This window comes from Emydura macquarii, unplaced genomic scaffold (assembly GCF_026122565.2).
Source record: "Emydura macquarii macquarii isolate MOO-44397 ecotype Brisbane River unplaced genomic scaffold, CSIRO-AGI_Emac_v2 contig_1039, whole genome shotgun sequence".
NCBI classification, from domain to species: domain Eukaryota; kingdom Metazoa; phylum Chordata; order Testudines; family Chelidae; genus Emydura; species Emydura macquarii.
The window spans coordinates 2115137-2132519 of record NW_027131176.1 but is presented as its reverse complement, the minus strand read 5'-3'; the positions used below and the strand labels follow the sequence as shown (position 1 = coordinate 2132519).

The 17383-nt window shown below is 43.4% G+C and overlaps 2 protein-coding genes across 4 annotated transcripts in view; one reads left to right on the top strand and one right to left on the bottom strand.

Annotated features, from left to right (window-relative positions):
- Window positions 1–451: 451 nt before the first annotated feature.
- On the bottom strand, window positions 452–11603 carry CENPQ (centromere protein Q). 3 transcript variants are annotated; one of them, XM_067544950.1, is made up of 9 exons: window positions 11475–11603; window positions 10532–10678; window positions 9618–9672; window positions 8539–8659; window positions 7955–8023; window positions 6073–6202; window positions 1712–1822; window positions 1383–1460; window positions 452–887 (listed from the first exon to the last, which is right to left on the bottom strand). In XM_067544950.1, the coding sequence occupies exons 2-9, from the start codon at window positions 10673–10675 to the stop codon at window positions 759–761; spliced, it is 837 nt and encodes a 278-aa protein (XP_067401051.1). In that variant the 5' UTR covers window positions 10676–10678; window positions 11475–11603; the 3' UTR covers window positions 452–758. The 3 variants fall into 3 exon arrangements, with proteins under 3 accessions (XP_067401051.1, XP_067401050.1, XP_067401052.1); XM_067544949.1 differs by lacking the exon at window positions 11475–11603 and having other exon boundaries at window positions 10532–11023; XM_067544951.1 differs by lacking the exons at window positions 1712–1822; window positions 11475–11603 and having other exon boundaries at window positions 10532–11023.
- Window positions 11604–11651: 48 nt separating this feature from the next.
- MMUT (methylmalonyl-CoA mutase) overlaps window positions 11652–17383 on the top strand; it is a 29837-nt gene continuing 24105 nt past the window's right edge. The window contains exons 1-4 of the mRNA XM_067544948.1: window positions 11652–11678; window positions 12428–12852; window positions 14624–14991; window positions 16443–16600. Coding sequence (XP_067401049.1) covers window positions 12474–12852; window positions 14624–14991; window positions 16443–16600 — 905 coding nt within the window. The 5' untranslated portion in view covers window positions 11652–11678; window positions 12428–12473. The remainder of the gene's footprint in view (window positions 11679–12427; window positions 12853–14623; window positions 14992–16442; window positions 16601–17383) is intronic.

The following is a 17383-nucleotide window of genomic DNA, read 5'->3' as shown; positions in this document are numbered from 1 at the left end:
CCTGATATGACAAACCTAATATAATGAAACAATCCTAGTCTTTTACTTACTTACACACACACACACACACACACACACACATCACATGTACACAAACACGTCTTCCAATGCAATATTAGAGCTAGTGGAATCTGCTGCTTGTCAGTCACACACACACACACACACACACCACATGTACACAAACACGTCTTCCAATGCAATATTAGAGCTAGTGGAATCTGCTGCTTGTCAGTCTCTCTCTCTCTCTCTTTCTCTCTCTCTCTCTCACACTCACACACACACACACACTCTCTCTCTCTCCCCACACACACACACACACACACACACACCCACACACACACACACACACACACACACACGTCTTCCAATGCAATATTAGAGCTAGTGGAATCTGCTGCTTGTCAGTCAGTTTTCTGAAAGACAAAATGTTTGAAAAAGGAAAATATTACCCATAATCCCATTTATTAACAGACAATATATACACTATTTAAAAGTGGCCTTTATATGGACAAGCTAGGTTCTACATGTCTGGTCTTTATACCAGTGAAAAAGCAGCATGTCAATGTCCCACTGGGCAACAATCAATACATTGTGCCAACATCTGTCTGATAAAAGACTGACTAACAGACACTTGGTGATCACAGAACGCAAGTCTTTAGAAGCAAAAAATATTTTCACAGGATCAACACCTGCTGGACCATATTAGCCTGCGGGCATGCGATAAAGCCTGCCTCAGCATAACTTCATATAAGGATTCCTTAAAGGGAGTCCACCTTCTCATAGGCCTGTTCAAGGAGGGTCAACATGTTCTTCATCTCATCTGAGTGCTGGATGGTAATTAGATCCTTCAGAATACCTTTCTGGTTTTGGATTTTCAAAATCTCCTCCTGGAAAAGGAAGAAAGGAGGGAGAATGGGTGAGAGAAATACAAGACATATCCATTTCACTTAAGACATGTCTACAAGGAGCAACACTGCACACTATGAGAGTGCACTTTAGAAATCACACCCCCATGATGTGCATTGCTGCTATGTGTAGACAAGCCTTTAAGAGTCCAGTAGACATTCCATCTAATCAGACTTTATTTCCAGTGCAGTCTCAGCTGTCTGCAAGGTGACAGGTCGGAAGGTTTAGGAACCGTAGTGATCCTTAACACTTGGATGAAAATATCTCACAAGAGACCATTTAATAAACTGCTCCCTGTGATCAGGGACAGGCAAACAGTCCTTATTCGGAATGTTTTACGGACTATTCAAACGCGTCGCAAACACATTGCTCTGCCCAGGGGACAGGAAATGCAGACAATTCCTGCTAGAACTGGCAATGTGGTTTCTGTTGTCTCCTCCTCATTGGCTGAAAGGTCTCTGAAAACCCCTGCTCACCTGCAGAGTGGGTGCTTGCAAACTGTGCTTTGGGAGTTCTGGAAGGTTGAGGACCCCTGTCCCATTTTTCTGGAACACCTAGGGGGGCAAGAAAAATCAAATGTCATCCCAGATGCAAACAGATTTTTATATGCTACCATCCTCCTAATTTCTTAGTCCTACATGACAGAAATTCCTAATGTTTAGAAACCCTGGGAAATGCACACTCCTAATCCCAGATGTCTCTTCTACAGAAGGCTCTCTGCTGAGAGATCATGTACTGGTTGGTTCCAGAAACATTCCCTCCTGGGACGAATGCAGCAAATCTTGTTATAAGATATCTTCTTAACCTTGTCATCAGCTTCCTCCAACCGGTTGCTGAGAGTCCGGATTTTGTCCTGCAGGCTCTGAATATTCTCATCTGTGTTCTCAACAGCCTGCACAGCTGCCTCTATTTCTTCCTGGAAAGATGGAAAGAAATGGAAAGAATAAAACAAATACATTTAAAACCTATTCATATGCAAAACATTGTGCTAGAATCTCACCCAAACTGTCCCAACTTTAACTTTCCTGACAAACAAGGATGCTGAAGAAAGAATCAAAGAACAAGAAATCAATAACATTAAAGGATTGAAGTCTCTTCTATCACCTGACAGCTTTTTTATGGAGCAATGAAATAGCTCTATTAAGACTTGGCCACTGATCTCTGTCTATGAACAAGAAGCTTGAATCCAGTTCAAACATGGAACTAATAATCCAACCCCAACTTCTCCCAACCGCACAGCTGCTCTTCTGTTAGAAACAGCTTGATCAGATGAGCCATACTATGCTAGATATGCTCCTGTTAAAATACTGTAAAAATGACAGCCACTGTATGCATCTACATGAAGTCTTCCAGGGGAACCAGATAGGAAGACAAATTCTCTGAAAAGTTGAAATTGGTATTTTAAATAATATTTATGTAATAGGATTTCAAGTTCTACACAGAGATGTTGAGTTTTTTTGCTGACTCAATGACAGCCAGACCAGGTGGGTCCTATTACCTCCAATTCAGAGAAAGCTTATTTCTGCCTCAGAAAGAGACTCAAAGGGGTCCTGCAGGGAAACTCAAAGGGGTCCTGCAGGGAAAATCCCTCTAAACTGCCAGGATTATGTTTTGATGTTGCCACTTGAGTAAACTGTAAGGACAAAACCTTGGAAGAGGAAGTTTGAATCAACTTAAGTGTGATAGGCACAGGCTAGGACCATCACCTGCTTACAGGTTAATTTTTCTCCATTGTCCATTTCCTTGTCCTTCCCAGAACATCTCACATTGGATTTCTTCCACAAAATGAGAAGGAATACCTTTTGTTCCCTGCTACCTGCAGGCAGGAGTAGCGGAAGCAGAAATCCAATAGCAACAAGACATAGTTTCAAAACAAAATATTGTTTCAGCATCTTCAGTACTTCCTCATCTGCCAGCAAGTTTGGTGGGATGTAGTTTTAAAACGGAAGATAATGGTCCTTCATGGTAGGTGGCCTTAGACAGCACTTCCTGACTGAGGTTCCACCAAGCTCACAGTCTTGCCTCCCCCCTGCCCTGTGGCAGATGGGCTAAAGATGGTGATTTGCGTATCTGTGGAAGTGTTCCATTGGATACAGATTAGTCCCTGGAGCACCAGAATATGGAATGATAATTCACAGCCATTTTACAATGACAATCCTGAGAAAGAGAAAGCAGGGCAGATTTTAAGATCACCAGGTTGTGAGTCATAGTGGTCATTTGTACCATCTTACCTACTACCACAAGGGAGCTTCATGGGGAAAGGGGCAAGAACACAACACACAAATTCTGTAGCCTCTTCATTACACTGAATAGACCACCTCTGTCCACTGCAACCCAGCCTCCAAAGTAAACATAGCATGAAATCTCACTGTCTAATGGAACACTTGTGTGAAGACCTTGAAAGGATGAGGAATCTGAGTTACTGATCTGTTAGGTGGATTCTGTGGTGGTGATCAACCACGTGCCCCACCCCAGCAAAAAACAGGCAATGTGTTTACATGTGAGTTTATGTTATCCCAAACTACCATAATAAGGGGAACCGTTCATCAAAGATCTGCTCAAATATTACTACAAAACCACAGAAATGTAGGGCTGGAAGAAACCTCAAGAGGTCATCCAGTCCATCCCCCTGCACTAAGGCAGGACCAACTATACCTAAACCAGCCTTGACAGGTATTTGTCCAACTTGTTCTTAAAAGCCTCCAATGATGGGGATTCCACAACTTCCCTTGGAAGTCTATTCTAGTGCTTAACTACCCTTATAGTTAGTTTTTCTTAATAGCTAACTTAAACCTCCCTTGCTGAAGATTAAAATGATTTCTTCTTGTCCTCCCTTCACTGGACATGGAGAACAACTGAGCACTGTCCTCTTCATAACAGTCATTAACATATTTGAAGATTTATCAGGTCCCCCACCGTCAGTCTTCTTTTCTCAAGACTGAACACGTCCAGTTATTTTAACTTTTCCTCATAGGTCAGGTTTTCTAAACTTTTTATCATTTTTGCTCTAAACTCTCTCCTATTTGCCAACATCTTTCTTGAAGTATGGCAGCCAGAACTGGACACAGTACTCCAGCTGAGGCCTCACCAGTGCTGAGCAGAGCAGGACAATTACCTCCCATGTCTTACAAACAACACTCTTACTAATACACTGTGATGGGGTATACCAGCCCCTCTGAGGCCTCCTGCTGAAGGCTTTGCAGTCCTACCACAACCAACCCAAGGGAAAGAAGCAATGAAGGTGGTTGCTCTAGGCCTGCCTAGAAAAGCCGCAGGGAAGCAGTCAATTAGAGCTCAGTAGGTACAGTTAAAAGGTACTACAGGGCCCGAGAACATCAATTGCTGGCTAGATCATAAGTATAAAAGACTGGAAGACTGTGGAACTCCACAGTGAAGAAGCTTGGGAAAGACCCTGCTCAAGCAGTGATAGGACTGTGATGCTCTCCAGGCAAAGAGACCTGGGAGAGAGAACCCTGACTAAAAGCGGGCAGAGATTGTTATAAGTTCTCCAGACAGAGGCCTGAGAGATGATCTTGAGAAATTAGGGCAGAGACTGAGAAATTCTCTAGGCAAAAAGGCCTAGGAAAGACTCTGCTCAAACAGGGAACAAAGAACCCAAGGTGATGGGACCGAGTGGGAAGCAGCCCATGGGAATCCAGCAACAACTATTAAATGAAAGCAGTATGTGGCTGCTGTTTATAGGGTCCCTGGGTTGAGACCAGGAGTAATGGGTAAGCCCAGGTCTCCCTACCAGCCACCAGGGAAATGGCCTAAGCCCCAAGAAGGGGATAAGATTCAGTACTCAAGTCCAAGAAGGGACTAGAATTTAAACAGGCCCAGAGATGGGGTGAAGATGCTGGAGAGGACCAACCATTTGTTGAACTTTGTTACCCCAGAAGGGGTTCCTTCGTGCATTTTGTCTGTAACTTGGCCAGAGAGCTGAGCCACTGAAGACTCTCTTGAGGAGAGCAACAACCTACAGAGGGTGTTAGGAAAAAAAGAGAGCAGGATCATACACAGCCAACAGGAGGTGCTTATGAAAGGTGAGTATACGCCATCACAATTCCCCAGAGTGATATCAGCCTTTTTCACAAGAGCATCGCATTAACTCATTGTTTGTGTCCACAACTCTCACATCCTTCTCAGCTGTACTACTGTCTGCCCAGTTCCTCCCCATTTTGTAGTTTGTGCATTTGAATTTTCCTTCTAAGTGTAGTACTTTGCACAAGTCTTTACTGAATTTCATCTTATTGATTTCAGACCAACTCTCCAATTTATCAAGGTCATTTTGAATTCTAATCCTGTCCTCCAAAGTGTTTGCAACCCCTCCAAGCTTGATGTCATATGCAAATTTTATAAACATACATTTTACTCCATTATCCAAGTCATTAATGAAAATATTGAATAGTACTAGACCTGGGACAGACCCTTGCGTACCCCACTAGATATGTCCTCCCATTTTGACAGTGAACCATTGATAATTACTCTTTGAGTATGGTCTTTTAACCAGTTGTGCACTCATCTTACAGTAATTTCATATACACCACATTTCCCTAGTTTGTTTATGAGAATGTCATGTGGGACTCTGTCAAATGCCTTACTAAAATTAAGATATATCACATCTACAGCTCCCTCCTCCCGCACCTCCATCTACTAGGTTAGTAACCCTGTCAAAGAATGAAATTAGGTTGGTTTAGCATAATTTGTTCTTGACAAATCCATGCTGGCTATTCTTTTTAACTCTATTATCCTCTAGGTGCTTACAAACTGATTGTTCAATAATTTGTTCCATTATCTCTCCAGGTGCTGAAGTTCAGCTGACTGGTCTATAACTCCCTGGGTCTTCTTTGTTCCTCTTTGTAAGGTGATACACATGAGTTTGGGGTTTTTTTTACAAAGTGCCTGATAAAAAGAGGTGAATAAGTCCAAGGTTGAATGAACTTGGACTGAATTTCCTCCTCATTCCAGGAGACAGTTGGGATCCTTCAATGCAGCAGTGTGAAATGAAGCTCAGGAATGAGAGCATATGAACACCTGAAGTTCCCCTCCCACCCCTGGAGTCAATGGTCCTTCCACTGAAACGTTAGAATCTATTGGGGAGCAGAACAAGGATTTATACATATTCTTTATTCCTGTTCCATTCCCCCTTTATCCCATCTCCCCTACCTGCAGTAGTGCCATAGCCTCTTCATTGGATGACAGATTCTGTTTCTCTGCCACCTTGAGACTCAGCACATTCTTCAGGTTGCTCAGCTTCCCCAGAGGCACCTTCAGGGCCTTGTAACGTCTCAGAAGCCTTGATTATAAAAAAAGAAAGCATCACCTGTTTGTTCCTTAAAAAACAAGGTGACCCACTAAAGACCTGCATAGGGAGAAGGCATTTTCCCAATAGACCAATCCCAAAGCTACTGTCTCTGAAGTAAAGGGCCCAAAGTGTTCAAGTAAGAAAGGAGGGAGACTGGGCTGAAATTCTCTTCCAGCAGTGGTGTGATTTAGATGCCTGAGCACAGGACTAGGAGCCAGAAGCTCCAGAGTTCTCATCTTGACTATGACAATGATGTCTGCTGTGGTCTCACTTAATCCCTTTGGCTCAGCTTGCCATCTGTGAAGTGAAGTAGAGTAGTACTATACTCAAGTCTTTGTTAGGATTAATTATTTTTGTGAAACTCTGTGGAAGTACTTAGCATTATTATTTAAACTATGGAAGATCAGTTCTGATGCATTATTTGATTTTCACTGAGGATTCTGATGCTTAAAACAAGTATTCGACCCTAGGATTGACAGGAATGCTAACAGAGTAAGTGTTTTTGCCCTTGTCACCATTGGAAGGTGTATCCTTAAACAGAAATGAACTGAGTTAAAGTAGTTTTCAGGGTCTGCCTGCATAAATAATGGCTCATCCCTTAGCTTCGCTAATGCTTTGTATCTTTGCTCAGTCATCTTTTCACCATCTACTAAAGCCAATACCCTCTTTTTGGGAGAAGGACCTGGAATTGTTTATAAATCTCCTTGTCTTTTTAAGGCTGGATTATTACTAAGCCTTTACTGAAGTAATATCTAATTATAAAAGTCCAGGATGGACCTTATACCCAGTGCTACAGCCTATGTCAATACATTATTCCTATCAGAAAATATTTACACTGGCTCCCACTAAAATATTACAACAGCTTCAAGTTGTATTGCTTACATAAAAATAACAGTAGCTTTGGATTTAGGACACGTGATAGTATCAAACAGTATATCCCCTATCAATTACTGAGGTCAGAATCAGTATCTATTTAATTGTCCTTGATATAATATAAAATTACTATGAGGTAAGTTATTTTGTGGCTACGCTACTGGATGTGGAATTTCCAAGTACTATCTGCACTGCTTTGATGGTTTCACGATTTAAAACAAAACTAACTAAATGCTTATGTGCAGCACTTGATAACTGTTTCCAGATGGGGACCATTTCATTTGGGTAACTTTATACAGTGCCCTGTGCCTTTGTTAAAGATACTATATAAATGCATGTTGGAGCAAAACCTTTACACGTGTTTTCAAAAGTGGCCATTCATTTTGGAGGTGCCTTGATTTTTGGGTGTCCAGTGAGAAATAGCTTGGGTCTGGTGTTCAAAAGTGCTGAACTCCACAATTCCCCCTGAAATTAATGTGAGCTGCGAGTGCTCAGCACCTCCAGAGATCAGTCCAAGGTGTCTCAAGTTGGCCCATCAAGCCTGGTATTGGCCTCTGGCAGCAGCCAGTAATAGCCACTTCAAAGGAAGACAGAAATCTTCCACAATATAATTAGCTATCTGTGCAAAGATGTACAGGTCTGCATCTTAAGCCCTGACACATGCGATTACCTCTTTCCAGGCATGCTGTTAATGGTCACAGTAGCCAGCATTTAATAACTTGAGCTAGATGTTTTTTAAAACTACTGATGTCACAAAATGATGGTGCGCTGAATTGCCAAATTCAGTATCTCAATTTCTAGGAACATTTCTAAGAATACATTACAATGTCACTGAGAGCACTTGGGTTTCTTCTCCATACCACTCATTACCTTTCCTTCAGGAGGTTGAGATGCTTTTGAATGTCATCTTTTTCTTTTATTGGTTTACTCAAAATGGATCTAGAAGAAGGGGAAAACAAAGTGTTAATTTCTACCATAGAACCTATAAGTAGAAGGAATTTTCTGGAATAAGATTATATGGTCAGCAATGTCACAAAAGACAAGCCTGTCCTGGCACTATTTCCCCATGAAATAATATTGCTGAACTGCAAATGCAGCCTATTCCAGTGTCACTTTACTTGGGTATGTCCTTATTTTTCCACTTGACCTATTTCACTCTCTCTTAAATGTCTCAAGGCCTCTGTCCACCCCAGGCTGAGAACCTCTTCCAAATCTTATATCATGCTTTCCAACTGAAAAGTTCCAGTGCCAGATAGACATGGTGTCATGTGTTACATTGTTTGGCATCCTCATCAGCTGATTAGTTTGATCAGACATTTTCAGAATGATTTATTTTTCCTACCTACTACATTAAGGATCCTAATTTATTTCTTGAGGAAACATAATGAGACTCCTAATCTTATGTGGCTGAAGTCTGGCCCAGAGGATGAAGTGTGGTGATGCTTGATACTTACAGTATTACTGAATCCATCATGACTCGCAGGTGCTCAGTGCTGCTGTCTGAGAGTGGCTGCCATGCTGCTGTTTTGCCAGAGGCCAACTTCACCTTTTTTGTGCCCCGAGAACCTGTTTCTGCTGGTATCAGAATGACAGAGAGAGAGAAGAAGAAACAGTCAAGTGACCTATAAGACTGCGATAGAACACTTTATGATAAATCAGTCTTCTCTGAACCCCAAATGACTGAGCTATCAACTCAAGAGCAGATTTTCTGCCCCACAGAAACAGCATCTCAGCTGTCCACATTATCAGTAGCAGTTATTTGTGAAGCACTGACAGTATGTTTGGTGATGTACAACACACAGAAGATATGTGGTCCCTGCCCTAACAAGCTTCCATTCTGGTGTGATTTTTCTCCCAACATCATTGATGAAACTGGTGAAAGGACTGAGAAGTAAACAAACAAGAAGCCATTTTGGGTACTGACACTTGAGCTAGTGACATTAGGCACTGCCATATGACTGACCCAGGTTAGATTTACAGCCCTAATTTCTAAACTTGCTGGGTGAAACAGAGGTTGGAAGTGCTGCAGAGACAACATGTCCTATTCCAGGAGGAGGAGTTTTTTCTGTCACTTAGCAGTCACTTCTCCAGACTCATTAAGGAGCAGTTTTTAAAGGCTCTAAAGGGAATACTATCCCACTTAGATGGTAAACTCATTATGACAGGGACCTTGTCTACTTACTTGTATATTAAGCACCATGTACACAATAATCCAGTACTATCAAGGGATCAGGAGCAAGTTAAAATGAGGACCCACAGGCACCCAACAGAAAAGAAACATGCTATTTGAAAGTAAGATCATATATTTTAATAAGACATAGAAATGCATCTTGGTTAAGGTTATACAAAGGGCAACAGCTTTTATTTTTTGTCATGTACAGAAAAAAAATGAGGCCCATTTGCAATCATATTTTTGATAAAAATTATTAATTATTTCCTATTCTCAGTGTTGCTTCGAAATATGGATTTATAAGATGAAGCATTAAAATGTTGATGAGATAGAGACTTGGGGAGAAAATAAGGAAATTGGTACCTTCAGGGGACTGCTCCCTCTGTTGCTTCTCTCTCTTCTTGGCTGGGTGTGTGACCTGGTAAAAAGGACAATTTACACCAAAGAAAGAAATATGTAAATGTTTTCTGGTGTATGGGACCATCTATTTGCAACCAGGGACTAGTAAGGGCTTTGGAGGCATTTGAACACGTCAATGGTCTTTTGTCACTGGCCACCTCTCGTGCAGTAAAGGCTAGTTTTCTGGTTTGTACAGCCATAGTCACTGAACACACATTCTCAAATAAGAGCACTTCTCACACAAGTTCTGTAGGCCACAGGCCCTATCCTCTTTCAGTCTTAAGAGGAAGAAGCAACTCATAACCAGACCTCTTTAATTCTCACATTATGGCAGCAAGTCTGTGGCTGAGAAAATTTATTGGCTTATTTCGCCTAATCTCTTTCCAACAGCAGTTTGGGGCCCTGCTGCTCATAAGACTGGTTGTGACAAGGAGCATCTTTCAGAGAGAAAGTTGTCCATCTCAATCTTGTGCCCTGCAGACGATGAGCCAGGAGTGATCCACTTTCTCCAAGAAATAACTGAACTAAGATTTTATTGCTCCCACCATGTAGTCACTAATCAGTTCTAAAATGCATCTTTAATAGCTGAAAGGCCAGCTTGCCTTTTCATAAGCTATGCGACAACCCTGCCCCCTCATGGCCAGTCACATAAAATTCAGATCACTGTTTCCTCCAAGCCATGAGGATTTTCTCATGTCTTTTCCAGTCAGTCTGTATGTTGCTGAGAAGGGGTGTCCATCTCGCACAGACTGGATATTTATTCAAGTAAATATTCAATAAAAAGCTCTTCTCCCCACACACCCCCTAGAACAACAAGCAAAGTCTCTCTTCCCACTTGAATACTTTTATTTCTCTGGGCTATATCTGAAATTTATTACCTCTTTCTCTTGTTCCCGTTTTCTTCCTCTATCTGCTTTTTTGCTGGCAGATCCTGGGTGTTGTTGTGACTTGCTTCTCTTTTTTGCTATTCCTTCTCTGGTAGACTTCCCTGCCTTAGCAGGATGATCACGGTGATGATTCATGACCTGTAAAGCAGTGGAGGAAGAAGAAAGCGAGACAGATTTATAATCCATAAAGAAATGCAACACACATGCAGATATTGAACAGGAAAGCTATGCTGAATACAGTATAACTGTGCAGTTAAGTGCAGCACGTCCTTGATAAATGTCTAGAATTGCTGCCTGATGGAGAAGCCCTTTCGCTATTCTGTGTGCACACACACACCCTTTGACTATATACGTAGGCCCATCAGCCAATATTTGTTTGATATGTGATCTTCACACCACTTCTCCCAGGCAGTTACTACTGTGACAGAAGGGATGAGGGCCAGGCTTCCAGCAGAAACTGTCATGACATGGATGTGGGGTGAGGAGCGATGTCAGTCGGCGGAGTCTCATGGACAATAATATCTTTGCACTAGGGACACTCATGTCTGCACAGAGATCACGTCACCGCACAGCAGCAACTGTCATGACACGTCCTTGCAGCGCTCATTGTCATGACATGGGAGGAAGTCACTTCTGAGTCTCATGGCAGGGACTGGCGTGATAGTAGGTAGGTCTAATCTGGGTGATTAGGGGCCCCCTTCGGGTGGGCTGAGATCTGCGGCCATACACATACTGATGATGACTGGAGAGGGGCCCTACAGCTATGGGGGGGAAGACTACAACTCCTAGCATGCATTGCCATCCCCGGCCATAGAGCGCGTGCCAAGGTGGGCGCATTGCATGCCGGCAGATGTAGTCTTGGCCCCCCTGAGCGCTCCTCCCCTCACTGCTACTTATTGCTGTCACGTCGACCGCGCGGCCTCCCGGCACTCACCGTTTCTCCTCACCGACCCCTCAGCCAGCCCGAATTCCGGGCGGAGGAACGCGACGAGCCGTTAGACAAATGGAATCAAGCGTTCCCGCGCTGCGGCGCGCATGCGCACACTAGGGAGGCGGAACAAGCGTCCCTCCCAGTGCGCAAGTGCGAGCGGTGGGCGGTGGCGGCGCGCCTGCGCAGTCGGGTTTGTTTGGGTCTGAGGTAACGTTGGCTGGCGCGGGGCTGGGGGTCTCTGGGCGCAATAAGCAGGACGGTTGCCGGATCAGGTCTCGAGCGTGACTCCGCTGGGCCGGGGGCTCCAGCCTATAATTCCCCGCCCGTCTGTCTCCCCCTTCCCTAGGCCGGGGACCCTCCCCCCCGTCTCTGGCCTTTCCTGCCCTGCCCCCCCCAGGTCGGCGGCGCCTGCCGTTGACGTCCCCAAGGCTGTTGTCAGCCCCAGCCTCTCCCCGCTCCCTCCCTCGGTCCGGCCCCCGCGAGCCCAGCCGCGCCCCGCGCTTTCACTGTCCCCTCAGTGGGCAGCGTCCCCGGACCCTCCCCAGCTCGTCTGCGGCGTTCCCAGGGTGCGGCCAAGGCAGCCCCGCGCGGGCTGGTCCTTTCCCCTCCCTTCCCCTTCCCCACGGCGCCACCAAGCTGGCTCCCGCACCGTCGGTGTGACCCGATTCCGCCCTCGCCCCGCCGGACCCGCGGTTCCCCCTTCCGTGAGCGCGCCGCTTCCACCCCCCGCCCTCGCTGAATTCCGGCTTGCCGGGGGCAGAGCAGCTCTCACAACCAGTGGGGCGATGTGGGAGGGGGGCCTGGCCTAGATCAGCCTTGAAGGAGCGTCGTGCCCGGCAGTGACTTGCTGTTGGAATCTAGGCAAGAGGTTTAGCCGCTCTGTGACTCAGTTTCCCTGTCCGCGGTCTTTGGATGAAAGCCAACATGGCAGTGCAAAGTATTTATTATATTTGCAGCTTCCTCGGCTTTTCTTGGATGTCTTGGTGACCCGCAAAGGAAGACATGTTGAGGGCCAAGGATGCGCTTCTGCACCTCTGGCCATGCCATGCCAGGTGGATGGCAGAGCCCCAAGCCTCCAAGCTTGTGTGGCGTTCCCTGCACCAGCAACATCTGCACCCAGAGTGGGCTGCTATGGCCAAAAAGCAACTGAAGGGCAAGAATCCAGAGGAATTGATCTGGCACACACCAGAAGGAATTGCCATCAAGCCTTTGTACTCCAGGAGGGACACAGAGGGCTTTCCTGAGGAGCTGCCAGGAGTGAAGCCTTTCACTCGGGGACCCTACCCCACCATGTACACTTACAGACCATGGACTATCCGCCAATATGCTGGTTTCAGTACTGTGGAGGAGAGCAACAAGTTCTACAAGGACAACATCAAGGGTAAAGCTAATTTTTACCTTTCTATCTCTGCCAGTGTAAAGAAAGAAATCTTGTCTGCATTCCAGGTTCAGCCCAGAAAGGATAGTGCAGAGATCTTGGAATGACTTAGTTTTGTGTCATAGCTCTGATAAGGGACAGATTTGCTGTGGAAAACCTGCTAAATTTTATCAGTTTTAGTTACACTTTTAACATTAGTTTGTCCTGGTGCTGTAGGTTTAAATGTTTTATTGTGCATTTTAAATATATTACATGTTAGGAATACCCAGTGACTTAGCTCATAGTATAGTAGGCAAGCCAATTTCCCAGAGGTAGCATTTTGAGAGCAGGTTTTCCAATATTTATTCAAAATGTTACATTTCCTGACAAGTATTTTCTATACAATATAATGATACACTCTTACAACAACCTGAATGTCAGAAGTCATTCAACCCTGTTGAAATGGAGCAACTTGTGGCACATTCCACCCCATCTGTTTTCTTGCCAGCAATATAACCCAACAATTTTTTGAGGGAAAAGGTAGTTTAATTTTACCAGTCAAAACAACAGTGAAAGCTCCATTCAATTAAAAGGTTCCAAATACAGAGTATTTCAGCTTCACAAACAAAGTGTTCTTCTGAAAGGCTTTTCTGTATAAATGTTGTTCTCAAACCATAGCTTTACATGGAGCAAGAATGCTACAAATCTGTTTTTATACAAGTGATAGGTGGGAGTGTGGCCAGCTGGTTGGAGAAAGAATTTGCAGTCAGGGATTTTGGTATTCTTGGTTCTGTCATTGGCTTGCTGTGTGACCTTGTCATTTTACATGTTTCCTTCATTAAGTGGATATATTAATACTTAACCATCTAACAGGGATGTTCAATGTTGCTTAATTATTTTATAAATTATTTAGAAACACTCAGTGAAAAGCTCTGTATGATTGTAATGCCTGGTGGTGGAGTGATGATGCTCTCAATCTATCCACAATTCCAGAATTGCTGGATATTTCTGCCGATGCAATTAGCAGTGAAATAAGTTTATTTTAAATTTTCATCATTATGCTTCAAAGATAACATCCCACTGAGATGAATAGAGGCAGTTCATACCTCTCTAAGAATTTAATGTTGAATCTCCAACACAAACTGAAGCACAGAAGGAAAAGGAATCCTTCTCCAGACTTAGTGCTTTAACATGGAGAAGTTATATATCCATTTCACTGCCACTAGTACAGTCCATGGGTTTTAGTCGCAGCTGGTATGCAGAAAGTGTAAGATTCTAGATCCAAATGGAGTATAATATACTGACTGCTCCATGGTACTGCCTCCGTAACACCGTTAAATTCCCTATTAATAAATTTTATGGCCAGAAGAGACCACTGCAATCTTCTAGTCTGACCTGCATAACACATGTGACTCGGTGCCCCACTGCAGAGCCTGTTTCTGCTGCCCAATGAAACTATGACCGCTCCACTGTGATTAGGGTCTTCCATTCCCTTGACTTAGGGTGCCAGCACTTGGCCCTTAAAACTATCTTTTTATTCTTTCTGATCATAGACTCAGAGCTCCATTGATTCACATTCAGAACAAGATTATCTTTACCACAGTAAGAGTTAGAACCTTTTTTGAATTAAAGTTTAAATTCCACAGAAACTAATAGACCTCCAGAGAAGTTTGAGAGAGCGTGTAACATCACAAATTGGATCAGTTGAGACCCAGACTACGTAAAATAAAATTAGTTCCAGTTCCTAAAGTGAACCTGCTTTACTGTTTTAATTAATCTATTTTCTTGGATATAGCTGGCCAGCAGGGATTGTCAGTTGCCTTTGATCTGGCAACCCACCGTGGCTATGATTCAGATAATCCACGAGTCCGTGGTGATGTTGGAATGGCTGGAGTTGCCATTGACACAGTGGAAGACACCAAGATCCTTTTTGATGGAATTCCTTTAGAGAAAATGTCCGTTTCTATGACAATGAATGGTGCAGTAATTCCTATCCTGGCCACATTCATTGTAACTGGAGAAGAACAAGGAGTGCCTCAAGCTAAGCTTACTGGGACAATCCAGAATGATATACTCAAGGAATTCATGGTCCGAAATACATACATTTTCCCTCCAGAACCATCGATGAGGATTATTGCTGACATCTTCCAGTACACGTCAAAGGTATTCTTTATTTTAATTCACTTATTTCTGTTATATTTATTATTTATGCAGTGCCCAAATGTGCATAAGGCACTTTACAGAACAAAGAGAGAGACAGTGGCATCTAGTAACAAACAATGCAGGTTGGGAAGGGCAAGGATTACAATAATAAGATCATATGGCAGTAGGATATGTATATCTTGATCATTTGGGGAAAATTAGATATATTAATAACTATCTGTAGACAGCAAGGAAGAAGTGGGATATAGGAAGGTTGTGCATAATGCAAGGGAGAAAGCTTGACAAATAGGGTTTGAGAGGCTGTTCTGTGCATAGCGGTCAGCATGGAAGAAGGCATAGGTAGAAGATGAGGGCAGATTACCAAGGTTGCGCCAAAGTGCTGCAGAGTCTTGAACACAAGGAGCAGTTTGATTTTTTGAAATGCAGAACAAGGGGGAGCTAATGGAGGGATTAAAAGAGAGTGGTTTTAATGATGGGTGAGGAAGACTATTTTGGGTGCACTATTTTAGATAGGTTTGTGGGGGGCAATGTGAACATCAAGGAGGGCAGAGGAGAATAGTTCATGGTGGGAGATAATTGAGACGTAAACAAGTAATGTTTAGCTGTTTGGAGGAGAAATGGTAGAAACAACGTGGGCTGTATTAAGGAGGCAAAGCAGCAGAATATCAAGGTAATGAGTATAGTATAAATGTCTAGGTAGAAGACGGCCAGAAACAAATTACTTTTGGTTGTAATTTACAAGGAATGGGGTTGTCTTTAAACATTAGGGGCTAGATTTACAAAAGGATTTGGGCATCTAACTGCCACTTTAGGCACCTAAATCCCTGAATCAGTCCCCATTGGTATTCACAAAGGCCCTGCTCAGCTGCCCCTGAGTCCTCTGGGCACCTAAAGTTGCTCAGTGCCTTAATTTTGCAGTAAAAGTTCCTGGGTGCCTGTTTTTGCCTCTGAACATGCACACTGGTGCCCCATGCAAGTCAGATGGGCTTCTAATCCCCAGAACAATGCATGAAGTGGGAGAAGAAAGGCATACTTTAACCTGTTTTGCCTGCAGGATCCAATCGAATAAGCGTGCTCAGACCTTGCTTACCGGATCAGGCCCCTATAGACAAGCTTACATAAAATGGCCAGAAGGAGTAAAGGGTGGGACTTCTTAGCACAGTGGTTGGGTAGTCACCTGGGATGTGACAGACCCCTGGTTCGTCACCCCTCCACGTGAGTGGGAAAAGGGATTTGAACTTGATCGTTGTAACCTCTCAGATGAATGCCTAGCCAAATGTTGAAGCTGTTCCACTGTGGATCAATACTGAAAGAATGTTGGGCCAAAGAGAGCGCATGCAGATAGTTAGAGCATTCAGCATCATCACACCTAATTTTCTTTGCAATTCTAGGTCTGATAGCACAATTATCTGATTCTGCCTCCCTGCATTATTCCTTTTTTGTTTACACAGCACATGCCAAAATTTAATTCCATTTCAATCAGTGGGTACCATATGCAAGAAGCAGGAGCTGATGCCATTTTGGAATTAGCTTATACTATAGCTGATGGATTGGAGTACTGCAGAACTGGACTCCAGGCTGGCCTTACCATTGATGAGTTTGCACCAAGGTAAGTAAAACAAACTCACAAGAACTTAGTTGACTTTTGGAAAATTAATAAAAACTCTAGGTTTTAATTTCACGTTTGGACTGTCACATTCCAAACTGTGCTAGTAACAAAGGTAATACCCATATCACAGGCTGACTTTCTAACTAGCATAAGATTACAGTGGCATGGAGTGAGATCTGGTATGACAGACACTTAGGTTTAATCAACGGCTTTTGCAGCCCTCTGGTGTTTTTCCATATTGTAGTTTTATATATGCCTCCTTATATTCAGCCAACAAACACTAAGTGAAATGTTCTTTTAATGTCATGAGAGTTCACATAATTGATACCTAGACATATCTTCAGTTTTCCTAAAAATAATAATAATAATAATTTGTATTGGCTCCAAGGATTTTGTTCAAATCTAGCTGCTGTCAGATTGACACCAGAATCACAATTCCTGATCATAATTGCAAACTAAGAAAAGTTACAAACGGAGATGGCATCAGTAGGCCAACCAGTCTGTGCCTTAATAGAGGTATCCAATATTAAACTAATGTAACACTTGAGGTTAGTCAAAAGGCTCTGGAGAAGCATGTTCAATGTGTGCTTGTGACTTCCATTCATTCCGATGGGAGTTAGATTCTCACTGAAATGGAGAATAGACTCTTAAACCTTTGGAGAGGAGATTCTGCGTGCTGAATGAACTCAAAAATCAGGTGTTACAGTGAGCTGAAATATAGTATCTTTTGTGTGAAGTAAGTTCTCCAGTCCTATCATTGCTACATTTAGACAGGTTTTTTTA